At 41.1% G+C, this 27,523-nt stretch overlaps 3 protein-coding genes across 13 annotated transcripts in view; 2 read left to right on the top strand and 1 right to left on the bottom strand.

The window, feature by feature from the left end:
* Positions 1 to 3,687, top strand: part of LOC131131043 (serine/threonine-protein kinase WNK1-like) — a 30,252-nt gene extending 26,565 nt beyond the window's left edge. For all 7 annotated transcript variants that reach the window (XM_058075335.1, XM_058075340.1, XM_058075336.1 and 4 more), the window contains 2 exons: positions 12 to 241; positions 691 to 3,687. In XM_058075335.1, the coding sequence (XP_057931318.1) occupies positions 12 to 241; positions 691 to 1,083 (623 nt within the window). In that variant the 3' untranslated portion in view covers positions 1,084 to 3,687. The remainder of the gene's footprint in view (positions 1 to 11; positions 242 to 690) is intronic.
* A 473-nt stretch (positions 3,688 to 4,160) lies between these two features.
* rad52 (RAD52 homolog, DNA repair protein) lies at positions 4,161 to 13,052 on the bottom strand. 2 transcript variants are annotated; one of them, XM_058076144.1, is made up of 11 exons: positions 10,047 to 10,191; positions 9,816 to 9,917; positions 9,207 to 9,300; positions 9,039 to 9,106; positions 8,836 to 8,954; positions 8,693 to 8,768; positions 8,390 to 8,613; positions 8,133 to 8,320; positions 4,685 to 4,750; positions 4,368 to 4,613; positions 4,161 to 4,298 (listed from the first exon to the last, which is right to left on the bottom strand). In XM_058076144.1, the coding sequence occupies exons 1-11, from the start codon at positions 10,089 to 10,091 to the stop codon at positions 4,237 to 4,239; spliced, it is 1,290 nt and encodes a 429-aa protein (XP_057932127.1). In that variant the 5' UTR covers positions 10,092 to 10,191; the 3' UTR covers positions 4,161 to 4,236. The 2 variants fall into 2 exon arrangements, with proteins under 2 accessions (XP_057932127.1, XP_057932128.1); XM_058076145.1 differs by lacking the exons at positions 9,816 to 9,917; positions 10,047 to 10,191 and adding an exon at positions 12,956 to 13,052.
* prr5a (proline rich 5a (renal)) lies at positions 12,596 to 26,858 on the top strand. 4 transcript variants are annotated; one of them, XM_058076142.1, is made up of 11 exons: positions 12,596 to 12,859; positions 15,951 to 16,081; positions 19,647 to 19,772; positions 21,244 to 21,324; positions 21,634 to 21,682; positions 21,762 to 21,819; positions 21,894 to 21,985; positions 22,065 to 22,205; positions 23,007 to 23,142; positions 23,209 to 23,487; positions 24,652 to 26,858. In XM_058076142.1, the coding sequence occupies exons 2-11, from the start codon at positions 15,951 to 15,953 to the stop codon at positions 24,945 to 24,947; spliced, it is 1,389 nt and encodes a 462-aa protein (XP_057932125.1). In that variant the 5' UTR covers positions 12,596 to 12,859; the 3' UTR covers positions 24,948 to 26,858. The 4 variants fall into 4 exon arrangements, with proteins under 4 accessions (XP_057932125.1, XP_057932126.1, XP_057932123.1 ...); XM_058076143.1 differs by having other exon boundaries at positions 24,667 to 26,858; XM_058076140.1 differs by lacking the exons at positions 12,596 to 12,859; positions 15,951 to 16,081 and having other exon boundaries at positions 18,784 to 19,772.
* The last annotated feature ends 665 nt before the right edge of the window (positions 26,859 to 27,523 follow it).

Here is a 27,523-nt window from a genome sequence, read left to right on the forward strand (position 1 = left end):
TGTATTCCAAGGAGCAAAGGGCACCACGTCCACAAATGGTTCCGGACCCTACCAGAACCACTCTGTTTCCCTGACTCAAGCCAGCGGACTCGCTCCCGCCGCCTCTCAAACACAGAAGTCAAAGGGCACCTTCACTGACGACCTGCACCAGCTGGTGGACAACTGGGCCAAAGACGCCATCAGCCTATCGCAGTGCAAGAAGGGTCCCAAAACCGGGGCACAAGCTGCCCTGGGACATGATGTAAGCACTGTTACTTGTCTTTGGAACTCTATGAAAATATTTGTGTACATTGGAAGCTCTCAGGGCAACACTGTCCGAATGCCACTTAGGAAGCAAAACATAAATTTTCGCTCAAGCCTGAGCTCAAATGTTAGGACATTCTCAAGGTTTCCAAAGATCTCTTACGAGGTTATGTGGGACGACTGTTCTTACTCTTTGGAGGTGTATTATTTTTGGTTGACATTCAAATTTGGAATGGAGAGGTTCCACTGTGCATGCAATTACCATATCATTAGCATTCATTCAAAACATACATACTTCAAAAAACTTTTTTTTAAGTTGATAATATTTAAGTGACTCATATAACAATATATAGCTCTTGTATCGTATCTTATTAGATTTGTGTATTTCTATCACTAATGATCCTCATTACACAGCAGTCATCATGTCTGTCCTGTTTCTCACTACAGGTGATCCCCCCTGCCAACATGGGCCGCAAATTCTCCGCTCCAGGTTACCTCTGCCCGACACTTCCCACACCTTCTAGCACCACCACAACCACCACAGTGCACCTCCCTACCCCTGCCAACAACCCCTCCTCCGTCCCTCTGGGCCCCCGCAAAGGTTCTCTGGGCCCGGTAGCTCAGGGGTTCGGCTACGCCTCGGCCCCATACAGCGCTCCTCAGTGGGCAGGACCCACAGGCAACTGCCAGGTCAGCATGCGCAACCCCGCGCAGCCACTCGCGCAGTACCAGCCACCCATGACCGCCCCAGTGTCCCTGCATCAAGGGTACCACATGGGCACCACGCAGCCCACCCAGAAGTCAGTCAGCCCGGGAGGATCAAACTTGAGGCCCACGTAGTCCAGACACACGGGGGCATAAAGCACACACGCACACAAGACCTGTGCTTTTTTTTAAAAAACAAATTATGATTATTATTATGATTATTATTACAACTACTACTACGTGTTGTCCTGTGTGCTTCAGGTCCTCTCAGGCTGATTTGAAGTCTGCCGGGGGCCGTCAGGGGGAGCGTGCAATACACATCCGCAGCATACACGCATCACACTTAGCCCACCATTAGCTGTGAAATGGAGCTGTGATGAGGAGCTGGTTGGTTGCATGGGGTCATGTAACCGACAACCACCAGCAGCCAAAGATGTCTTTATATTGTCGTGGAGGGCAAGGGCGTATGTTGTCATTCCAAGCCAAACTGGGACAGTACTGTTGATCACCGGTTCAGTCACCACAATAGAAACACACAGTAAATACTGACCTGCTTGTGGCATAGGTTATGTTGTCAGAGAGAGGAAAGTGAAGGTGAAGGTTTAAGAGGAGAAGGAAGACTTGGTAAGTTTAGCAGAGTGTGATAGGTTGCAATATTAAAAGAAAACACCCCGGTGGCTACCTGGTTAAGTCAATGCAATAATTCAGATAGAAGCAACTGCCCCTTTTTTTGGATCTGTGGCCTTATTCTCTAAAGACATTTACACGTTGTGCATAGATATTTGGCATATTATTTATGTCCATGTGACACGTCTGTTTTTGTTTTTTTAAACACCCATTGAATATTCAACTCCCACTACTTCTGATGTTCAGACATTTTTAAAAAGCATCCTGGTGTTGAGCACCACAAAGAGGCGGAGGAGGTGATGCTGCTGTAGATCAGTCTGGCTTGGTGGGGGTGGGGGTGGGCATTTTTATTCTATTTGTTGGGTTACACTTGAATGGAAACTTGCAAATGATCCCATGTTAGTTCCACATGAAGCCCCATTGTAGGATCAACTGAAGTGAAAGTAGTTCTGGTTATTAGTAGGTATTGTGTTGTCACACACTAGACCCCGCCTACAAGATGGTTAGCTTGCATCAGGGGTGTCCACAATACAGCAGGGGGGGCTATTATTAATGGTCCGTAGAAGAAGAAAAAATAAAGGCGTATATTAAATGCCACAATTTATCACATTAATGCAATGGCAGGCCGCACGGTGAAGTGGTTAGCGTGTGAGGCTCGCAGATTTGAATCCCAGATGGAAAGATTTCTATGTGGAGTGTTGGCTCAGTGGTTGTGTGCGTTTTCTACGTGTACTATTCCAAACATGACATCCCCATGTATAGAAAATATAGGAATTGCTTGGATGTAGGCAGATTTTCTTTGTTTCTACATTGAATTGGTTTCATCCTGTTCAAGAAACAAGAACATTAAAGTAAGCCCCTGCCCTTCGAATTTTCTGTATGTGCCCCCTGAATTGGACCCAAATTTGGACACCCCTGGCTTACACGTTTTTCCTCTCATTGCCGTCACATTAGTAGGTTTCCTTACTTTGTTCTGTGGTCTTTTTTTTTTTTTTTGTATGCGTCTATTTAATAAACAAAATGTTCTTTATGGACCTGTATTCAGCCATCAGATTTTGATGTTGTCTCACTGTAATTATTATTAAAAGGTTGTTAAACAACATGTAGTTAAAGGAATATAAAAAGTGCAATTGCAGGGTGGTTGTTCTCTCTATTATATACTCTCCAACACAGGAGTAATCCTGCTGTAAATGAAGCTCTATCTATGACTGCCCTGCCCAACCTTCTTTCCATACCCTTAACCAACCCAACCCACCCAGCTTGTCTTTTTTTCTACTTTTATTGTACATAGTTTAATGTGAGCTACCTGCTTTTGGACTAGAGAACGCTTGTGGCACATGCACTCTTAACCTGTAAAACATGAGGAACACTTTTAGTGCCTTGCATCCTCACTAATGACAAGTCCCATGACCCACATCTCCTCCCAAACAGTGCAGACAACCCAACCCCCATCCCCCCCCCCCCCCCCCCCCCATCCCAGTGCACAATGTGAATGAACAATTTGTAAATGTCAGAAGGCTGCAGCACGTTGTTCTGGTTGTGCAACCACCCTTCTATTTGACTCACTTTTGGCTGGCTTTTTTTTTTTGTGGAATTATCATTAACCCATTTCAGAGGCGTAGTTTGAATGACCAGTTAAAACTTCTCTAGAGAAAAAAATACGTTCCTGCAATGCAGAATATGCAAAGTTTTATAAGGATGGAGGGTTGATGGAGTCATTTGCATGCTGATGAGGGTTACTGACTTCAATGTTTTTTGATATGGGAATACTATTAGAATTGTTTGCCTTTCAGGGTCATCACCACGTTTTTTTTTTTTTCATTTCTGCCAATGTCATGCGCACAAGTTGAAATAGCAGCAGCATATATTTTCTGCATGCCAGCTTCACTGGTGTTCAAATCTTGATGGCCACTGTACAGCACAAGCTTAAAAAAAAAAAATCAGTGAACGACCTCTCTATAAACAAAAACACGTGAGGCTACTGACAATTCTACTTGGCTCTTTACCATCTTACTTATTGACTTTCTGTGATTCAATGTCTGGTTTTTGTGTATGTTTTTCACATTGTACAAAATGTAAAAACAAATAAAAAAAAATATCAATTAAACTGCCTATCTGCCCGAATGGTGTTTTTTTTAATTATAATGTAAAAACGAATATATGGGCGGTCGAGTGATTAGCGCGCAGACCTCACAGCTAGGAGGACCAGAGTTCGATTCCACCCTCGGGCATCTCTGTGTAGAGTTTGCATGTTCTCCCCGTGCATGCGTGGGTTTTCTCCGGGTACTCCGGTTTCCTCCCACATTCCAAAAACATGCTAGGTTAATTGGTGACTCCAAATTGTCCATAGGTATGAATGTGAGTGTGAATGGTTGTTTGTCTATATGTGCCCTGTGGTTGGCTGGCAACCAGTCCAGGGTGTACCCTGCCTCTCGCCCAAAGACAGCTGGGATAGGCTCCAGCACCCCCCGCAACCCTCGTGAGGAAAAAGCAGTAGAAAATGAATGAATGAAATGAAACAAATATATTAAATTGCTAGACCAATAGTGTTCTGTTAATATTATAATGTCCAGAAGATATTGACCTTTTGTCTAATAAAACAAGTATTTTTTATTAAGAAAACTTTATAACAGAAATTAAATGACCAGCATAAAAATCAAGTTAAGTATCCAGTCTGCGTTTCTTCATGGACTGTCCTGGTCGGTAAGGACTTACTGCTTGACCTGTAAGATGAATAAATCAAATCAATTTACAATGACCAATACATTCATCAATACCTCATGACCTCTGACCTGGTCTTGATTGATGGTGGTTGGAATGCTGTTGATTCCTGTACTGAACCTCGCTCTGTCCCATGCTGTACGACACCTCTGGACGTCTAACAGAGTTCATTTGCGGTGTCCTGCTCCGCGTCCGCATCTTGTGGCTGCTAGGCGTACTGGGCCTGAGACCCCTGGCGGGCGGCACTCCACCACTACCTGTTGGGACGTCCAGCTCCTCGATTCCATCCAGGGTGAAGTTCCAGAAATCTGGATCATCTGGAGACCCAACACGAGGAGGTGGACATGAGGCGTGGTGTGTGATGAAGTACAGCATGATGGTGGACTACCTGCTACAAGCTGCTCTCTGCGTCCTGCTGCTGAGTCAACACGGAATTCAGTCGTCGTATTCTCACCTAAGAATGGACACATGAACATGACAAGATATTCTGGAGAGATCTGACTAGTGTTTGATACTCAAAAACAGCAGTGCTCTTTTCATATAGAAAGACTAGCATTTTTGCAGCACACCCATAAAAACTGCAGTGCACTCCTGTCCCATAGAGAAGATTCGTTCAGAGGATTCATTTTTTAAAGAGTGGTCGGCTCAGTGCAACAGTTGCGACACATTGGAAATCATGCAAAGCGGGTCCGCGATGCGATACGACGGAATTCCTCTGAGCAATAAGAATCACGGAAGGGACAATTAATGACGTCTGTCTCATGCCCGCTTTCAGGATGCCCGCTGATGTGGAAGTAAAGGATGGCAAGTACGGCTGCAGGATGCAATTTTATTCAAATCAAATCAACTTTATTTGTATAGCACTTTTCCTGCAAAGACATGCAAGACAAAGTGCTTTACAGAATTAAACAATTACCACAATTAAAAGGAAAAAGCAAAGAAACAAGAGAAAGCCCCTCCTTCCCACCCTCCATACTAGACACACACACACACACACCCACACCCACACAAAATCACACACAGTAGGGAGACATGGCATGGCACTGAGGATCAAGGAAACGTCACCTTTGGGGCCGTCCACACTGGGAGGAGCCGCAGGCCGTGCCATCGGGGGACCAGCACCCGGGCCCCCCGACTCCGACAGACGGGCGGACCCCCACATTAAAGGGAGGAACCCCCAGCCGGCCGGGTCGAAGGGAACCAAGGATGGCACCCCCTCAGCAGACCCGACACAGCCCCCAGTGTGGAGGACCCCCCCTGAGGAAACACTGGAGTTAAAAGCTGAAGACTAAGAGCATAAAATAGGACTAAAAAGATAAAAACATAAGAAAATATGAGTTAAAAGCCTGATTAAAAAGGTGTGTCTTTAATGGGTTTTTTTTAAATATCAACAGTCTCCGCAGTCCTGAGGCTCTCCGGCAGGCTGTTCCACGTAGTGGCTAAATGCTGCCTCACCGTGGGTTTTCGTTCTGGGTTTTGGTATTGTTAAAAGGCCAGTGCCGGAGGACCGCAGGGTCCGCGGGGGTTGATATGGTAAAAGCAGATCAGATAAATAAGAAGGGGCAAGGCCGTTAAGACATTTAAAAACCAGTAAGAGAATCTTAAAATCGATTATATTCATGTTAATTCAGTTCATTACAGTCAAAATAAGAGCACTTTGCACTACATGTTGTTCACTGTGGTAACAAAGTAAATATAAAAAAATAGCCTACACCAACAACTGGAAAGCCCATAAACAAATGTTTTTTTTACAAGTTGTTTGATATTTTGCATCCAGGTTAGTGCATGGTTAAGTGTCTGCAGCATCACACACAAACGACAAATGTGGTAATGTTTTGTCATGAGCTTTTTTTTAAAAAAGTAAACATTTTGTGAAATGTAGTGAAAATAGATCTGATAAATTCATATTGAAGTTGATAACGTGTTAATATTATAAAAACATTCATGGAGAACACTGAATAGACGTACATTCTATTCTTCTCAGGGGAAGAAAAAAGTCACAATATATCACTTGGATATCACATCCTGTTTTTGATTATCTGGAGCACACACACACACACACACACACACACACACACACACACACACAGCCTAGTCGAAGGACAAATGTCCTACTTCGACTTCTTTTTATCTTTTTATCTTGATCACATAGTGTACACACATTGCCTAGTTGAAGGACATGTTTCCAGTCTATGAGAAGCAGTGGTTGCTAACTTTGCCTGAGGCGGGGGCCGACACATGACACCCAATGGGGAGGGGAGTAGAAGTTAGAATAGAAAGAAAATATGCAAAAACATCACAACTTTCTTGTTACATAAAGCATCTTTGCTCAGTATCTTTTTGCTGTCTGTCCTGAAACACAACACAACGCTCCTTTCATATAGATCAGGGGTCTCAAACTCAATTTATTTGGGGGCCACTGGAGCTAGGGTCTGGGCGAGACTGGGCTGCATCAGGTTTTCCAAAAAAAATGCATTAATTAAAAATAGAAAAATGAATAAACTTTGCTTTGGTTTCGATTTTCTACAAGAAAAGCTCTGATAAAACATTCCACTGTTCTCAAATATCTTACTTTTTATTTTTCTACACAAAATAAGATGAAAAATAAATAAACAAATCATATATTACACATATCACATATTGCGCAACTGCAGGGTCTTGAGACACATGCTAACTCGCAAACTAGAGAGCTAGCGACCTAAACGGTAGCCTTCAAGTTATTTCCTTTAAACTTAAATAGCCAAAAACTTACCACTTCCACACGGATAGGGAGAATAACTATTAACAGTTATTTAACCTTTAACATGAACATTAATCAAACGTAATAATTTTTTCTGGGTACATGATACCATACAGCATCCATATCAAACTTGCGCGGGCCGCACTAACATTAAACTTTCATATGAAGGCGGGGGCCTCGAACTAGTGTCCTGTGGTCCACATTTGGCCCGCGGGCCGCGTGTTTGAGACCCCTGATATAGATGATCTTTGAATTGCAGCAGTAGAGGACTAGTATTTTTGCAGTAGCACTTCAAACACAGTAGTGCGTTCATGTCATTTAGAGGATCTTTGACAAGCATTTTTGGGGGGTTTTGGGCAGGGGTGCCCAATATGTCAAACGCGAGCTACCGGTAGCTCACCCCCAATGGTAGTTTGGGTCTATTATGTAAAGGTCATATGACATCAGTGGGCTGACATTAAACTCCCCTCCTGATTCGCTCTTGCTCCCCTGTGGCGTTTCAAGCGACACACAGACATGCAACTTTCATATTTATTATGTCAAAAAGTTATCATTTCACTTGTAGCGGCTAGTTATGTCGAAAAAAAGTTAATTGTTTGATGGCTTTGCTGTGTGTCATGAACTCCACTACAGAAATGCACGTTTTCTCCATCTTGTATTCTTAAACTACTATTTCATGATGAATTGGAATTCATTTTCTCCTGCTTTTCCTCACGAGGGTCGCGGGGGGTGCTGGAGCCTATCCCAGCTGTCTTCGGGCGTGAGGCGGGGTACACCCTGGACTGGTCGCCAGCCAATCACAGGGCACATATAGACAAACAACCATTCACACTCACATTCATACCTATGGACAATTTGGAGTCACCAATTAACCTAGCATGTTTTTGGAATGTGGGAGGAAACCGGAGTACCCGGAGAAAACCCACACATACACGGGGAGAACATGCAAACTCCGCACAGACATAGCCGAGGGTGGAATTGAACCCTGGTCTCCTAGCTGTGAGGTCTGCGCGCTAACCACTCGACCGCCGTGCCGCCGCTTGAATGGACTTGATATATAAAATAAAAATAATATCAAAGTGAGAAGCTAACTGACCTCCGCTGGATGCATGCCTAATGTGGACCTCAGCAGTGGTTTCAGCTTTGGTGGAATGATTTGGGTCCTGCTGCAGCCTCTTGGCCTCCATCTCTCTCCTGAACTTCTGCTGCAGCTGCTGTTGTCGGATCTTGCGCAACTGTTTGGGGTCCGTGTGCACTTCGGAGACCACCACGTCCACCGTGTCCCTAAGGAGACGGTGAGGAGATGAAGCAAAATATATAGAAAGGGAGAAAACAAAGAGGTTGTTTTCATACCTGGGGTCCTCGCTTTTTATTTCTCCACTAGGTCCAGTATTAGGATTGGGGGTTTCTGCCAAGGTTCCTCTCTGGTTGAAGACTCTTGGCTCCAGTGGGGTGACAGTGGGGCCTGCGGTGGATACCAGCTTGGTCTCCTGTACCAGGCTGCAGAAACGGGCCCTCTCCAGTGACGGCTCGCTTTCAGAGCGCTTGGTGTGGGCCAGGTCTAGAGCGGGAAGCGGCTATGTTTGCAATACCAGAGTCCAGATCATAATGTATTATAATGATTTCCAGAATACACAAGATGGCTGTTTATCTAACCTGTTTGGGGATCTTGTTGATGGCCTGCAGGTATGCTTTGTCAAGGATGCAGTTTCCAAGAGCGTTTCCGAAACACCTAAGCAAAACAAAGAACAATGACTCAAACCATGACACAATCAACATTAATATCATCTTTCCAGTACTTCATCGCTCTCTTCATGCCATCAGTGACGGCTTCCTTTCTAGCTTTCTCCAGTGACAAAGCTTTAGACTTAAGCCCCTCACTGACACCATAGCCTACATCTTCATGGAATGAGCCATCCTGGTTAAAATCAACACACATTAATGTCAGAGAATCACATCAAAATTAAGGATGAAGTGTTTTTTTTCTCCTCTTCACTCTAACCTTCAGCTGCACTTTGACAAAGGCGCTGACGCCAACATAAAACCTCCCGTTGACGAGGTCGACAAAGTCTGGAAGGGAAGGAAGGCAAACATAAAGCTGTGTTGGTCCTGATGGTGGTTGTCACGGAAACAAGTTACTATGGCGACAGACTGACAGGGAGAGGCATACCGACGTTCTGCTGTGAGATGGAGTGGGACCATCCATTAAAGCCAAACATCTCATTGGCCAGGCTGATGACACGATGGCCTTCGATGTAGCACACCTGGATGAAATGAGGGCAGCAATAAATCATATAATTCATTCATTCATTTTCTACCGCTTTTTCCTCACGAAGGTCGTGGGGGGGTGCTGGAGCCTATCCCAGCTGTCTTTGGGCGAGAGGCCGGGTACACCCTGGACTGGTCGCCAGCCAATCACAGGGCACATATAGACAAACAACCATTCACACTCACATTCATACCATTCGGAGTCACCAATTAACCTAGCATGTTTTTGGAATGTGGGAAGAAACCGGAGTACCCGGAGAAAACACATGCAAACTCCACACAGAGATGGTCGAGGGTGGAATCGAACCCTGCTCTCCTAGCTGTGAGGTCTGCAAGCTAACCACTAGTCCGCCTTAAATCATATAATATCATATCAAATAGCACAAATGTCCATTGCCAGTCAATGAGCATGTAGTTATCTTATCTTATGTATACAATCTGTGAGCATCAGTCAAATCAAACCTCCTGTGTTATTGTGCATATTCGCTATTTTTTTAATCTACAAACTTGCCTTTTGTCCTCCTCCAGCCACCCTGGTACTGATAAACTCAGGCCCCAGCTTTTGTCGCAGTGCATTATGCACAGCCTGCTGTTCCTCGGCTGTGTAAGCACACTGACAGTACAAGGAATACAACGTTAGCAAAGAAAGTAAACAAACACAGACATGGCTTGTGTGCACTTCCTGTAACTGTCGTTGTGATTCGAGTTATAAAACAAAGTTGGTTCGTCACATTATTCCTACCTGACCAAAGCGCTTCACTGGAGTCACTTCTATATTGTTCGACATTATAAAAGTTTTTTTAAAAAATGGAACAAAGCATACAGCTCCAAGTAAAAATAGCACATTTCAATTGTGAGCGCGTCGTTTTCTTCTTCTTCTTGTTGTCAAGGTTGTCTTGTCAAGGATATACAGTGCTTGCGGCTGCCCCTTATGGTAAGAAATTGAAATGCACCAACATTAGTGTTGCCAACTCGGTGACTTTGTCGTTAAATCTCTCGGCCATATAATCTGATTTACATTTATTTTGTTATATTATATTTTATATATTATGATTTGGAATAAATGATTAATTTTTGGGGGTGATCCGTATCACTATCTGGACCCAGGATTTTTTTTAAATATTTTTTTTAACAATTGTGAGATATAGGACCATTTTCACAATTTGTGCATATAACGCCACAAAAAATGGTCAAAGCACTTGGAAAAAATACAGGACAGGTTTCCAACAGGTATCAAAAACTGATTAAAAGAAGCATTAGATAGATAGACAGACAGATAGATAGACTTTCTTTATTGTCATTGCACAATAACAGCAGTGAAATTGCCAACAAAATGTCATTGCCTGGCTCCCGTATAATAATAAATAATAAATAACAATGTGGAGAATAAATAGATGACATCAAATATGAACAATGTACAGCGTAAACAGTAATTTGTACAAATAATTTAGAATAAATAATAATAATTTAAAGTGTATTTGGTATTTAGTGTATTATTTCACAATATGTCGGGAACTATGGCACTGGGTGGAGGTCTGTGCTCGCCAAGTAGTTTTAATATTTTATCTCAGCCACCACTTCTCAAAGTCTAGACGTCGTATAATTACATTTATATTTAAATTTTGTATTAAATTTATCATACATTATTTTCCCATCACACATTTTGCCACAGTGACGTGTAAAATGTCAGTATCAGAATGAGGCTTGAGTGTTAAGATTAATCATTTAATGAGGATAAAGGCCATTGTTAGAATTCCTGTTCTACAAAACAGGGCGAGATCCACCTACGTAGGTGGAACCACGCCTCATGCATGCATGATTCATGGATCTGCTCAGTGAGAACAGAAACTGTGGAACAATACGTGTCGTCACTTTTAAGTCCCCAAATACCAGAAAATTACCCAACGACGACCAAAAAAGTAGCTAGATTTGCCACTAGTCGCCAATGTGGCCAAGAGGGTTTGAAATGTCACCAGATTTAACAACAAAGTCCCCAAGTTGGCAAAGTGGCGGGTGCTTCTGAGAGGTTGGCCCCGCCCCAAAGTAGTCACAAGTGGTCACACAAAGAGCAGAGTGGAGCTGTACAAACCCATAAATCACTCATGTGCAAGGCACAATGCCATCAGGGTGGATCTCGCACTGGGCTTGAGACCACATACTTGAGATAAATACATGTTTTATGGGGATGCGGGTATGCTGGAGCCTATCCTAGCTGTCTTTGGGCAAGAGGCGGGGTACACCCTGGACTGGTCGCCAGCCAATCACAGGGCACATATAGACAAACAATCATTCATACCTACATGCAATTACAATTAACATGCATGTTTTTGGAATGTGGGAGGAAAGTGGAGTAATTTGTGCAAAAATAGGAATGATTCTGATCAGAAAGTTGTTTTGCTTTGTTTGACGTGTGAGTAATTGAGCTGTAAAGTATGTTAATGTGTTCCTCTCTGATCCAATAAGAGGAGATTAGATGTCACAACACGCAAACATGTCTGCACAATGAGTGCACAAACTACACAGGCAATTGCAATGTAATCATATATGATGAAAACATCCAGTTTGTTTTTGCTAAATTAAGTCCCGCAAGCAACTCAATTACTGACATTGAACTGATTATTTTGAGAGAATGGACATATGGCGGCGAGAAATGCTGTATGGTAGATTGAGGTCAGTATGTGTGAGAGCGTGTGAGCCCTCTTGTTTTGTTTTAAGGCGTGTGTGTGTGTGTGTGGCATTCAGGAGCCTCTGATAAACCACACCGCTGTTACTTTAATGCATAATAACTATAAAGGTGGGCAACACTGCATGTTTTGGTATCGATCCAAAGTCAACAAAATACAGAGCCTGTATTGTGGATTAATTGAAAGTTTTCAAGGTCATTTCATTCAAGGTTGATTTCAGTTAGACTAAAACACAGATTATGTATTTAAGGCAAACAATATATATCAAATGTAAGTATGTTATCAAATGTATTTGTGTAAATACAAAACAATTTCCTTAGTCCATTTTCATTACACAGTGCAAAATAACTAAACAAAAACAACAACTTCTATTGGCTTTCATTCAAATTCGTTGCCTTTTTCTACCCATAGCTAATATGGATTTTTGTTTGTAAACAATATAATATCATAGAACAGAAGAGAACTGAACATGTCGATTTTTATCTCGCTACTATCGATCCGATGTTGATACTACCCTTGATATCGATACAATCGATACGTGTATCGATCCGCCCAACCAGAGCAGCTACAGTAATAAAAATCAGTTGCGCGTGCACGTGACAACAGCAGAAGCAGCGGCGATGGTGATCGTCGCGTGCATCTCGGTCAAAACAAAGCGGGCGCGCGCACGGGAGCGAGCAGAGGCGCATGCTTCATGAATGAGTACACCACCATCACCACCACCATCCCCGGACCCTTCATCCGCCTGATGCCCGACTGGGAACTCACACAGTCGGCACATCAATGCAGAGGTGTCCCCCAATGAGCCCGGACGGAACCGATCTTGCATCGGTGCTACAGCAGCAAGAACCAAGCGACAGGACACGAAACGGTGAGTAATGGAAACTTTAAGTCCACTATTTTTTTATTTTTTTTGTACACTCTTATGTGTCGTGTTAGTTGGAGTCAAAGGTAAGAATAAACATACCCCCTCCCTGTTGGATCAACGTGGACTCTTGGGTGTGTGTGTTCATGGCTGATTGGCCATTTTGTGTCGAACAATAACACGGTTGCAGCTAGGTTACACTAGGCCGGAAAACCAATGCTGCTAAGATGGTCGTAAAAGTGGCATCGATCTGACTGTTGGAGAAAAGAGAAGGAGGGAGGTGGGGCGGTGGACAAAAGCAAAAAAAAAAGAAGCCCCAGACTGGCGTGGTATGCTAGGGAGTAAAGGAGCGTCTTTTTCTGCTGGTGTCCCCTGACCTTTGACTCATGACCCCTGCATGGTAACCCCGCATGAAAATAAACCAATGTTATTAATGGTGGCAATAAAATACGACACGTGGTTGTCTTTGTCTCAGCATTGACAGCCCAGACTGCTGTTCCTCTCGCTGACCAGAGGGGGTCGCTTCACCGTTTACAGTCTGTTTCTATGGGGGAGACACATAACAGTAAAATGTCACTCTACTGGCTGCTATGCCTTGCTTTTACTGCAATACCTCACACTGTCTGCAACATGCACCGACATGCATTTATTCTTCTTTTGTATGGTGTGTGTGTGTTTGAATGCTGAGGAAGGAGTGTATGTTGAGCAAATATTACACAACACTTCTCAGTTGTGTTGAAATAACAGTCATAATAACACACTGGCGGCACGGCGGTCGAGTGGTTAGCACGCAGACCTCACAGCTAGGAGACCAGGGTTCAATTCCACCCTCAGCCATCTCTGTGTGGAGTTTGCATGTTCCCCCCGTGCATGCGTGGGTTTTCTCCGGGTACTCCGGTTTCCTCCCACATTCCAAAAACATGCTAGGTTAATTGGTGACTCCAAATTGTCCATAGGTATGAATGTGAGTGTGAATGGTTGTTTGTCTATATGTGCCATCTTGTCTACAGGCTCCAGCACCCCCGCGACCCTGGTGAGGAAAAAGCGGTAGAAAATAAATGAATAACACACTGGAACTACAAAGTCACAAATGTGTTTTTTTCCCCCTTTACCGCACCTTCATGATTATTTTGACGTTGTCGTTGTAAGATACGACTTTACTCATATCTCTTCGGGGAAATGTATGAGAATATTTCTAGATGAATAAAATTAGAGATTTATACAGTCAAACCAACAGGTGAAGTTAATTGAATTACAGTTAAAGCAATAAGTTATAATAGAATAGATCAGTAGAAAAGTGTTATTGTTTTGTTATTGTTCCCGTCTAAACACAAAAATACGCTACTTTGCTATAAAAGTAAGCCAGATGCATGTGCAAATGTGTTACATTCTCAATTATCCTCCAAAACGTCCTCAGTCTAATCCCCAGATCACCTCAACATAATAATAACAACGTTATATAGCAACAAGGCTGTTTTGGATCAATATTATTCAGGCTCAATATGCTAATTACAGTATCCTCACATGTGGCCTAGTGTGAATGGAGATACTTTTTAAAAACACTGTTGTCATGCTTGTGTAAACAGACCCTGTAATTCCCGTTCTTACTACATCGTTATTGTGTAAACATAGTGGTTCCTACAGGGCTGCATTCTAAATGTGCCCGGTGCATAGGTTTAGATCAGTGGTTCAAAATTATTTTTTGTCATGCCCCCACTGGGCGACCAAAATGTTTTTGAACTCCCCCAATTACAAATAATATTGAGAAACTCATTCATTCATTCATTCATTGTCACGAGAGTCGCGGGGGGTGCTGGAGCCAGTATTTTATCCAAGCTGTCTTCGGCGAGCCAGCCAATCACAGGGCACATATAGACAAACAACCATTCACACTCACATTCATACCTATGAACAATTTGGAGTCGCCAATTAACCTAGCATGTTTTTTTGAATGAGGTCTGCGCGCTAACCACTAGACTGCCGTTCCGCCTATTGAGAAACTGATAATATCTATTAATTTAATTATACTATCTAAACTGAAACCAGCGAAATGCAACAAAATGGAGAGCAGAGAAGCATGCAGGTTGATTTAAGAGTTAAATTGCATGCAGAATGCACCAAATTCATACATGTTGGCAGGTCTGCACGAATACTGAAAGTCGTCCTTGACTCTCACAATCCACCGTGCACCCCCAGGAGGCACGCCCCACTATTTGAAATGCACTGGTTTCGATGATGTTGTCTAATTTGCATCATTAGCACGCATGTGCACGTCATTTTGATGAATTCCTCCCTCCTCCCAACAGACAGGTCCCACAATATGTTGCGTTATAAGGAGGGCTAACATCAGCATGGGCAGGTTAGCCATAATTAGCCATAAAACTGACGTCTGCACCGATGCATGAGAAATTGCAACACACACACAAATCAGAAGCCGAATTTTCAACATAAAAGTTTTCAAAATCACAGTCTCCGCATAAACATGGAAAATTCTTAATAGGTAGATGCAAATTGATCTGTGGCAGTCACAAAACCTGTATGACTCCAGGGTGTACCAGTATTTTTGTCTAGAGTGATCATGTGTCATTTCAAAATGAAGGTAGTTTTTTATTTTATAGTGGTTAACAAACGGGTTGTTTTGTTTTTACATCCTCATAGCTCCTCAAGTTATTATTACTTTTGCATGACAGTAGAATTAAACATATCTTCTACATGGAACAAATTATTTTCATGTCCTTATTTCTGATGGGGAATAGGTTATAGACCCGGAACAGATTATTCTTGACCTTTTAGTTTCCACTGTATAGACACCCTTGGAGCATATACTCTGTTATTTCTCGCTGTTTTGTATTGAGATTTATCATTGCACTAAAATTAATATATCTGCAATATGTCTGCTCCTGCATATGCTCCTGTGCAATACTATGTGTATATTTTGGATATCTTGTATATATCTTGTTTTGTCTTGTCTTTTTTACTCTACTTTTATATACTTTTTTTTTTTAACTTGACTACTGCACTGAAGGAGAAGCTCTCCAATCTCATTGTACATCTTGTATAATGACAATAAAGGCCATTCCATTCCATTCCATTCCAGATGCTGGATGGACTCAGGCGGAGGCACGCCTCCCGGTCCTCCCCGCGGCCCCTCTCCCTCAACTTCAGCACCTTCTCGGCTCCTCCCCCAAGCCCGGACTTGGACAGCAGCAATGAGCATCCAATCAGGAGGTGAGCATCGCCGGTCAAGATTAACAATCATTATTAAAGTGAAGCATTCTGGGTAATCTACTTATCTGCATCCACATTCTGTAAATCCCACTACCCCCTCTCATTGGGTCCCATCACCATGAGCCAAAGATGAAAATCTCCAAGCAGGCTTATGAAGTGACTCTTACATCTCCATGAAGTGTTTCTAAGAGTGAGTGGTGATCCCCATACATGTGTGCTGTTGACCTAGTAACACATTTGCATCATTCTAACAACGCAACCGTCCAAAATTCCACTGGCCAACAACAAACAAACCATGTTTTGTATTATTGTTGGCTTCCTGTGAGAATGTCATACCGTGATCACACTTGAGGGGAAGAATCATCAGACTAGCTTCTTTTCCAAGAAAAATCATTCAAGGGGAAATTCAAATTTACCCTCAGTTGTCATGTCATGTTAACCCATTGCAGTAAACACAGCATGCACACACAGCCACGCCCATTAACTGGGAAGTAAGCTTCCTTGTTCAAAGGCGCCACGTGAATACATTGGAGGAAATTAAACCTGGGGCACTTTCTGAATGTTAGTTATAGTTTCTTCTTTTAGCAACAGAAGGATTGTTTGTCAATGTTAACAATGTCCATTTCACCCATTGGTCCTGATAATATAATAATATAATAATATAATATATATAAATACATACAGTATTCGCAAGCGATATATATATATATATATATATATATATATATATATATATATATATATATATATATATATATGCAAGTGATATATATGATATATATATTTATATTTATACTATATTATATTTGTCCTCCTTTTCAACCAGACCGCTCGCTTCCAAATACTGTATGTATTTATACGCCTTTTAAATTTTTTTGCACGAGAAGCACAAAGAGGTGATGATGCAACTCTGCAATGGAAGAGAGCACATTTGATGCAGTTAAGGCCAAAAAAACAGCCACAATCTGACCGAAGTACATTTTATAAGAGCACGACCTGCATCTTTCCCATTCAAATACATGCTCCGCAGGAACCAGGAAGTGAAAAGGCATTATCCATTACTACATTATCCAGTAATAATCAAGTTTTCATGTCTGACCTGGAAAACATCCCAAGGACAGCTGGCATTGGCTCTGGCCACCCACGCTGTGTTAGAACATGGATGGATGGATGGATTAAAATGCACAAGAAAGTTTTAGATTTTGAATGTCATTTCCAGCACAATGATTCATTTAATGAAAAATATTTTTATCATGTTAATGTCTGAGAACTACATCTGACTCCCGTTGTTTACAATAAACTCATCAGTGGCAGTACTACAGTAGTAGTAGTAGGTGGTAATGGTAGTATAGTAGTGGTAATGCCAGCTGTGTTATGCCTTGTTTGAAGACTGCATGTAGAGATGAAGTGATGGTGAAGATTATGATGATTTATTTGAACAACTAAAAATTCAAAAGGCAAAATTAGGTCAAAGGTCAGCTGGGGAAAAAAAAAACTACAGTACCAAGGCTGCCGTGGTACTGTGCGAAGCCACAAGACGATAAGAGAAAACCCAAAGAGAGTATTAGCAAAAGTCTATCTTACACCAGAAAAACCTGTGAGAGTGCAAAATTAAAGATGCAACGCAACGTTGAGAAACAATCTGGCAACTGCAAACAAAAATTGCTGAGCCTACCAGCAGTTGTGAATAATTGAGCGACTGCAGGTGTGTCTCGTGGCGCCGCCCAGGCGCGGGAACTTAGGTGTCTGGAACAAAAGAGAACAGAAGTGGTCAGCAAAAAAGAGCAACAGACCAAAGAGTGTAGAACGTGACAGACCATTTTCCTTATCATTTTCTCATGTATGCTGCATGGTGTGCGAGTGGTTAGTGTGCAGGCCTCACAGCTAGGAGACTTGAGTTCAATTCCACCCTCCGCCATCTCTGTGTGGAGTTTGCATGTTCTCCCCGTGCATGCGTGGGTTTCCAAAACATTCCAAAAACATGCTAGGTTAATTGGCGACTCCAAATTGTCCATAGGTATGAATGTGAGTGTGAATGGTTGTTTGTCTATATGTGCCCTGTGATTGGCCCAAGTGAGGATAAGCGGTATAGAGAATTAATTAATGATTACGGGACAAATACATTGTCCTCGGGACTGTTGACAACTCGACTTACAGCTCCCACATTTCTGCGTGACGGATAGGCTTTAGTATGTAGTATGTAGTAGTAACAATGAATGAATGAATTTTCTCATGTACTCCAAATTATTATGAAAGTTGAAAAATTTAGTTTTTCTATATAATGGCTGTTTACATTTGGGAAATAACAGCCTCCATCCAATCATCACCTACTTTCAAATAACTCCCTGTCTATAATTACAGCATTCATTCATTCATTCATTCATTTTCTACCGCTTTTTCCTCACGAGGGTCGCAGGGAGTGCTGGAGCCTATCCCAGCTGTCTTCGGGCGAGAGGCGGGGTACACCCTGGACTGGTTGCCAGCCAATCACAGGGCACATATAGACAAACAACCATTCACACTCACATTCATACCTATGGACAATTTGGAGTCGCCAATTAACCTAGCATGTTTTTGGAATGTGGGAGGAAACCGGAGTACCCGGAGAAAACCCACGCATGCACGGGGAGAACATGCAAACCCCACACAGAGATGGCCGAGAGTGGAATAGAACCCTGGTCTCCTACCTGTGAGGTCTGCGCGCTAACCACTAGTCCGCCGTGCCGCCCTACAGCATTTATAGTCTACTTTTTTGTTTTTTGATTAAAACAGGCTCAACCAGGATTATGATAACTGTGATTAACATGATTTGTTTTGTAACAAACATGGAGGGAAAGCCTTTGCCTAGAAAAGCCAGGATTAAAGTTCAGTGCTGAAGACAGCATCTTTGTGATTAACACGTGTTCCATAGACGCAAAAGCTTGTTAATAGGTTTGTTTATTAAGACTCCAGGAAGTTGCAGTCAGTTCAAGTCCAGTACTTGTTGACTTGTTAACTAAGCAGGTTACTGTTTCACCACTAAGAGTCTTTTTAAATGGCATCTTCCGTTCTACTCATCCCTCATGACAGAGCAGGAAGGCGTCCTTTATTGTCCACTTCCTACTGCTATTGTTATTGTTGCTGTCACTGAGCCGTGTGAGCTCCTCCTCAGCAACACTGGCATCTGTGTGCTGCATAAATATTTGTTGGCATCAAAGATGGTATTGTTTCAGAAGCCTATCGACGCCACTGTTCTCTCCTCTTCTGAGACCTCGGGGGCAGTGGGGCCCACCTTCCAGCTCGGCCCCGCCCATGCTCTTTTCTTTTTTAAAACAAGCTCTCTCTCTCTCGTCATGCATCACTCTGTCCTACTTTATTCTCGTCCTGTGTCAGCCGGCCTTTCTTTTGCGTCCTCTATCCATTCTCTACTCATGTTCTCGCCTTCCCGCCGGCGCTCTGCTTCCTGTTTCCTACTCCCTCTTCGTCTCCATCTCGCGTCAGCTGGTAGCCTGACCTTCCTTCTTTCCTGTCCACGCCACTTAGCGCGTATGCTCTCGTCTTTCTCCTCCTCCATGGTTCCCATGAGGACTCTGCACCGGCTCAAGCTGATGAGCTCGCCGAGCCTTAGTGACCTGGGCAAGAGCGAGAAGGGTTCACCAGAAGACAGAGGGGAGAAGCAGAAGAGGGCTGGTGCCAACGCCACCTGGAACAGGTACTTCAAATTGCAAGTGTCATATAGTAGTATTTTAACCCTTTTTGTCCTAATCAGGATCTGTTCCAGTTCTGTTTCCAGTGAAACATTAGACTCAGAGTCGTAACGGTCCATCACACATTTACACAATACTACACATTCTACAATACCTTTTGAACAGCAACAATTGCATACCACACAACAGATGCTTACACACAGGCGGCTTCCCGCCTCTGTTACAGCTCTAGATCCTTTCACATTCCCTCTAAAACAGGGGTCTCAAACTCAATTTACTTGGGGGTCACTGGAGCTAGGGTCTGGGTGAGACTGGGCCGCATCAGGTTTCCCAAAAAAACAAAAACGCATTTATTAAAAACAGAAAAATGAATAAACTTTGCTTTGGTTCCGATTTTCTACAAGAAAAGCTCTGATAAAACATTCCACTGTTCTCAAATATCTTACTTTTTATTTAAAATAAGATGAAAAAATAATAAACAAATCGAGAATAAAGAAAGTCAATCAATCAGTAATAAATAAATAAATATAATAATAATAATAAAACGGCATCTAATAAAAACTTAAGAAACCACATATAGTTGGTGGGTAGGCAAATTATTTTTTTCAGATTATAATTAACAAAGCATTATTAGAGCCCTGTAGACATGACAAAACAACTATAGTCACATTTATATTCTATTTATTTACAACATATTGCGCAACTGCAGGGTCTTGAGACACATAACTTGCAAACTAGAGAGCTAGCGACCTAAACAGTAGCCTTCAAGTTATTTCCTTTAAACTTAAATAGCCAAAAACCTACCACTTCCACACGGATAGGGAGGATAACTATTAACAGTTATTTAACCTTTAACATGAACATTAATCAAACATAATAATTTTTTCTGGGTACATGATACCATACAGCATCCATATCAAACTTGCGCGAGCCGCACTAACATTAAACTTTGATATCAAGGCGGGGGCCTCAAACTAGTGTCCTAGCCAAATGTGGCCCGCAGGCCGTGTGTTTGAGACCCCTGCTCTAAAATGATCGTTTTTCCTGGTTTGTATAAACAGCACAAACACAGGGAATGGAAGGACAAAGTCATCTCGCCAGTTTTCCGTCTTGTGATAACCTTGACAGAGGTGGAATGGTGCTTGTGTGTTAAGGGGATGCCCTAATGCCAGGAGTGAAGTTTAGCATTAAACCTAACTTTTACGGCTTTATTGTGTTATGCAATTGTCACTGTCCGACATGCATCTAATCATCTAATTGTGGGATGCTGTGTGTCCTTGAGGAAGAGCACTCATAGTCCACTTTGCTGGATTCTGTACAAAAAACAGGGCTCTGATGCAGATATTTTGCCAGATTTCTGTGTGAAAGCTTCTGATATTACCTCTACAGGTGGAAAGTTAGTTGAGACAGAAAACTGACAGAAAATTTTTATTATGCAGTTTAACATATTTGGTGAAAAGTATTTTTTTGTTGCAGTATCCACGACGCCGTCATCGCAGTCTTCCAGAAGAAAGGTTTGGCTGATAACGAACTTTACGCTCTCAATGAAGGCGTCAGGTATGGATGAGACATTTAGTTTATGCTACTGTTGTACAGAAGGCGACTAATCAGGTGGCTTCTCCCAAACATGACTCCACTCTTGCCTGCTGGAGTGGCTGACTGAGCATGTTTTGTCGACTTAAGTTTGTTCATGTGCTTTTGGAGCAGTGCGGTCGTGTCATGTTATCTCATTATTTTGAAAGCCAGACTTAGACCGTCCTATCACTCGCTGTGGGACAGTAAATACACTTGCAGGCATGAGCAGGTTGACAAATTCACACGGATAAAAACACACAATGTAAAATAAATAGGATGTTTATCCACCAGGCACCTGCTGAAAACTGAACTGGGTTCCTTCTTCACAGAATACCTTCAGGTAATCACAGTAGGACAAGAAAGAACTTCATAAGCTAGTGTTGGACTTTCTTATGTATTTATTTTAATCCATGTGGCAGAACCAGCTGCTGACAAAGGGCATGGTCATCCTGAGGGACAAAATAAGGTTCTACGAAGGTATGACTCCATTGTGCATACATTCATGTCATGTGAAGCTGGCCTTTAGTGTTGTTTTGGTGTGCCGAGTACAGGTCAGAAGTTACTGGACTCTCTGGCAGAGACATGGGACTTCTTCTTCTGTGATGTGCTCTCCATGCTGCAGGCCATCTTCCACCCAGTCCAGGTAGACCGTCCGTTATCTCCAAGGAATAACTAACTAATAAGCTCAGGTGTAGTTGCTGATTAGTGTCGTCTCCATGCAGGGTAAGGAGCCTTCCGTCCGACAACTGGCTTTGCTTCACTTCAGGAGCACCATCGTCCTGAGCGTTAAGTTAGAGGACGCCTTGTCTCGCCCTCGAGCCCGAGTACCACCCTCTGTGACGCAGATGCTGCTCATCCTACAGGTAAGGTGGTTGTTTGCTTGTTGACAAGTCGTATAGCAGTGGTCCCCAATCTTTTTGGACCTTCGGACCAGCTTGTGTTGCCTGGGTGGTCGAACATTATAGCAATCAAACCTTATTTATTATGTAATGTAGTTATGTAATGTAGTAATTAACTTTTGCACTGAACACATTTGCACATTAGCATTCAATAACGTCATCAAACCTTGCCTTGATGCATTCCCACACAGTATCAGCACTCGGGACCAAATATCAGGTGAAAGAAAAACAGTATAGTAGTAGTTTTGAACTATTTTATATTTTATATTTTATATTTTATATTTTATATTTTATATTTTATATTTTATATTTTATATTTTATATTTTATATTTTATATTTTATATTTTATATTTTATATTTTATATTTTATAAAAATATATATATTTTGCCCTGTGATTGGCTGGTGACCAGTCCAGTGTGTACCCCGCCTCTCGCCCAAAGACAGCTGGGATAGGCTCCAGCACCCCTCATGACCCTCGTGAGGACAAGCGGTAGAAAATGAATGAATGAATGAATATTTTATATTGATATATTTATCAATATTTTTATGATGATGTGTAAAGTATAATATTATTTATATATTATATAAATGATGTATCATTGCTGTTCTATGTGCTACAGATGTCATAATTCCATGTTTGATAACCACTATATTATTAAAATAATACGTTGCATGAATAGTATAAAAAAATCTTCTAAAATCTGTATTTCTTTGCACAAAATTAATATGGCTGATAAGATCACATTGTGTGGTATAATTGCAGGGAGTCCACGAGTCACGTGGTGTGAATGAGGACTACCTGAGGCTGGAGTCTTTGGTCCAGAAAGTGGTCTCGCCCTACTTGGGCACACATGGACTTTACTCTGGAGACGACACTGAGGACCACTGCTGTGTTCTGGGTATACAAAATGATGTTTAATAATGATATGTGTGTCATGAGTAACACCCCCTTCTACTTCCTGTAGAGAAGCGTTTACAGTGGGGCTGGTCCAAGTCTGCTGACCAGCTGTCTAAAAATCCTGTGGTACGATCCAAAAGCTACAACATTCCTCTACTGCTGACCCCGGTGGCTGAGTACGACCCGGATAGCAGCTCCGTTGGCAGCGGAGGAATCAGGCGTCACTCGGCCTGTGAGATGATATCATGCCTGGAGGAACAAAGTTTGACCTACGCCGACCTGGCGTCCAGCGCCGAGCTCTCTGGCTCCGCCTCCAACAGACTTTGCGTGGGCTCCCAGTATAAAGGTACATGCAAGACCCTCACCGCGATTGTTCATTTTGATGTAGAGCAGGGGTCTCAAACTCAATTTACCTGGGGGCCACTGGAGCTAAGGTTTGGGTGAGGCTGGGCCGCATCAGGTAAAAAAAACAAAACAAACAAAAACATAAAATAAATAAATATATATATATATATATATATATATATATATATATAAACTGAAAAAATAAATAAATAAAAAAACTGTCTTCAATGCTTCTGCTATACCCTCTGCTTTTTCAAAGCTCTGATAAAACATTTAATTATTATAAATGGAAAAATAAATAAGCAAATCAAAAAACAAATGAAACAAATTAATTTTTATTTATTATTAAATAAATGTTTAATGTTAATTTTTATTTTTCGACACAAAATAAGATGGAAAAATAAATAAGCAAATCAAAAAACAAATGAAACAAGTGAAACAAATTAACAAATTAATTTTTATTCATGATTAAATTATTAAATAAATGTTTAATGTTAATTTTTATTTTTCGACACAAAATAAGATGGAAAAATAAATAAGCAAATCAAAAAACAAATGAAACAAGTGAAACAAATTAACAAATTAATTTTTATTTATTATTAAATAAATGTTTAATGTTAATTTTTATTTTTCGACACAAAATAAGATGGAAAAATAAATAAGCAAATCAAAAAACAAATGAAACAAGTGAAACAAATTAACAAATTAAATTTTATTTATTATTAAATAAATGTTTAATGTTAATTTTTATTTTTCGACAAAAAATAAGATGGAAAAATAAATAAGCAAATCAAAAAACAAATGAAACAAGTGAAAAAAATTAACAAATTATTTTTTATTTATTATTAAATTATTAAATAAATGTTTAATGTTAATTTTATTTTTCGACACAATAAGATGGAAAAATAAATAAGCAAATCAAAAAACAAATGAAACAAATTAACAAATTAATTTCTATTTATTATTAAATAAATGTTTAATGTTAATTTTTATTCTTCTACACAAAATAAGATGGAAAAATAAATAAGCAAATCAAAAAACAAATGAAACTTTCATATCAAGGCGGGGGCCTCAAACTAGCAGGCCGCATTTGGTCTGCGGGCCATGAGTTTGAGACCCCTGATGTAGAGCCACAGTATTATTGTGATGGCACTGTAACTGACAGGTATAATGCAAGCAGGAGCCGCCTCCATGGACCTCCCTCTGTCCTCACCTTCCCTCCTCCCGCTCCCGCTCCATTCATCCGGAGCGCTGCACGGCACCGAAGCCACGACCACCATGACTGACCTCAGCAAAGCGGCATCTTGCACGCCGCCCAGCGAGTCGTCCAGCCCCGAAACCATCATCGGACAAGTGCTCGAGTCTGCAGACTCAGACTCAGATGGGATATTTATCGATTTCCCACCTCATTCCTCAGAGGCTCTGGGCTACAGTCGGGAAAGCCGGCAGAGTACAGTGTAGCCGGGCACCACACACACACATTCATTCACCAACATCGTGAGTACATTTCATTCCTTTGTTTTCCGTCCATTTACGCTGCTTTATGCTGGTTATAGAAGTGAACTAGTTAGCTAACCAAAAACATGAAATTAATTTAAATACGAGAATTCTCAGAAAGCACACACCTCCAGTGATGATGTATTTTAATGCTAAAACTAAACTTGTGGACTTGCCAAAGAAGAAACAATTTACTTTTGGTGAGGATCTGTATAAAAGGTACAGATTGTGACAGTCCAGTAAAAAAATCCAACTTTTTTTCCCTTTTACATTTAAAACAAATCAGCTTTTCTTTTTAGAGCAAAAGAAAAAAAAATGCTCAATTTGGAGATACATGCTTATTAACAAAAAATGGAGATAGAGTACATTCTGTATGCTTAAAAAATTCAGTGATGCATGCTTTTATAAATAAAAAAGCAATTTGAACAGGCATTCTGTGTAAAAAGTAAAAAAAAAATCGGTGATGCATTTTTTATAAAAGTAACATTTAAAAAAAATTGGAGACTTTTGTAAGAAGGCAAAAGAAAATTGATTAAATATGAAGATCTTTACATAGTAAAAAGGCACAAACACTACATTTGAAAATAGATTACTTTACAAATTCACTGTAGAAAAATTCCATTCCATAATTTGGATATACATACTTTTTAAACCTATAATTTATCAAATGTGAAGATATACGTGGGGCGAGTGGTTAGCGCGCAGACCTCACAGCTAGGAGACCAGGGTTCAATTCCACCCTCAGCCATCTCTGTGTGGAGTTTGCATGTTCTCCCCGTGCATGCGTGAGTTTTCTCCGGGTACTCCGGTTTCCTCCCACATTCCAAAAACATGCTAGGTTAATTGGCCACTCCAAATTGTCCATAGGTATGAATGTGAGTGTGAATGGTTGTTTGTCTATATGTGCCCTGTGATTGGCTGGCCACCACCAGTCCAGGGTGTACCCCGCCTCTCGCCCAAAGACGGCTGGGATAGGCTCCAGCACCCCCGCGACCCTCGTGAGGATAAGCGGTAGAAAATGAATGAATGAATGGAGATACGTGTTGTTGTTTCCAAAAAGAAAACAATCTATTACATTTGGAAATACAAAATTTGTTAAATTGGAAAAACATGCTTTAACATATCCATGATTTTTTTTAACTGTTAGAGCCCTGGTGGATGTGCTGATTAGAGAGAACAAAGACGTCACATCACAGACTGTAACCTGGGTAATTAATCATATACCTATATGTTTATGTTTGGCATTGAGTCAATTGACATAGAGCTAGTGAGAGACAATAGTGTTATGGGGATTTATTTATTACCTAAAGAAATGGTAAGCAGCTTCATTCCATTGAGGATAATTTTGATCCTTCAACTGAATGTAAAATGATCACAATTTCATATTTTTTTTTACATTGCAGCACCATCTCATACAGGCTCATCAGTACCAACTTATTTCTCCATTTCCAGTAAACACGCTATGATAATGTGGGCTAATGAACTGTTTTGTATTTGTATGTATTTCAATGCTTGTAGCGGTCGAATGCTTTTTACATGGTGTGTTTCTTCCTGCTTTGTACAGACAAACTTCTTTTTATTGTTTACATTTCAAAGACAAATGTACTGAATGTTGTCTCACACACTGTCCTTTGCATCTTGTCGATATACAAGTGCATTGTTAGTTTTCTCAGACAGCTTGTGGTTATGAAATGAATTCATGTTTTCTTAAAAAGGGCTTTTTAAAAGAATCTTTAAAAAAAAAATGCTTTACCTCAAGCTTTTTGTACTTCCCTTTTTTTGGACAATCTATACGGAGTTGTACTTTGTATTCATTTGTTATACTAGCCCGGTGAAAATAGATTTGAATAAAATGTCAAATGTGGTTTACAACCTTTTTTGTCTCGCTATACTTTGACGAATAAGATTTGTAACTATGCTCTGCTTCACTTCAGCGGCATCAAACTTTGCACAGCTGATGTTGATTCATGGTCTTATTGAGTTATTTGTTTACTTAAGCATATTTTTTATAACGGGCTAAAAAAATGCAAAATAAATTTGGGCGAGGAAGACTTGCTTACACTACTCATAACATCTCACAAGTGTTGTTTATTTTGAACACTAGATGACTTACACAGATGTTGTAATGTCTGATTTATACTCAATTCATTTTTGAGAAGGGACTCCAGAAAGATCCCTGGGGAACACCTATAATACAGATTAAAGTTAAGACTGTATAGTATACTGTTTAGAATCTAAACAGCGTATTGTACATCTAGTTTGCCGTTGACTGGACTAACAATACTGGCCTTTTTGGGGCCTTTATATAGACCTCTAAAAACCAATTGTCAAATGATGCAGATACCCACTGAGTATTGTGCAATGGGTATTTTCCACTTTTGCACAGAGACCAATCCATGTGCAATAGAAACATGACAACTCATCATTATTTCAACTACCTGAGCACTAAGTCAACAATAAGTCCACAAGGTATAATTACAACCCTCCTACTAGTAGAATTATGCTTACATTTCTACCTCAAAGTTTCTATTGACTGTAAT

The sequence above is a fragment of the Doryrhamphus excisus genome, chromosome 6 (assembly GCF_030265055.1).
Source record: "Doryrhamphus excisus isolate RoL2022-K1 chromosome 6, RoL_Dexc_1.0, whole genome shotgun sequence".
NCBI classification, from domain to species: Eukaryota; Metazoa; Chordata; class Actinopteri; order Syngnathiformes; family Syngnathidae; genus Doryrhamphus; species Doryrhamphus excisus.

Coding starts and splice junctions, on each gene's coding strand:
- prr5a (XM_058076140.1), top strand. CDS start 19,144: ATGACAGAGCAGGAAGGCGTCCTTTATTGTCCACTTCCTACTGCTATT. Junction 21,325..21,633: donor GCTCTCAATGAAGGCGTCAG/GTATGGATGAGA, acceptor TTTATCCACCAG/GCACCTGCTGAAAACTGAAC. Junction 22,206..23,006: donor AGATGCTGCTCATCCTACAG/GTAAGGTGGTTG, acceptor GTATAATTGCAG/GGAGTCCACGAGTCACGTGG.
- rad52 (XM_058076144.1), bottom strand. CDS start 10,091: ATGTCGAACAATATAGAAGTGACTCCAGTGAAGCGCTTTGGTCAG. Junction 9,301..9,815: donor TGGCTGGAGGAGGACAAAAG/GCAAGTTTGTAG, acceptor CATTTCATCCAG/GTGTGCTACATCGAAGGCCA. Junction 8,955..9,038: donor TTGTCAAAGTGCAGCTGAAG/GTTAGAGTGAAG, acceptor GATTTTAACCAG/GATGGCTCATTCCATGAAGA.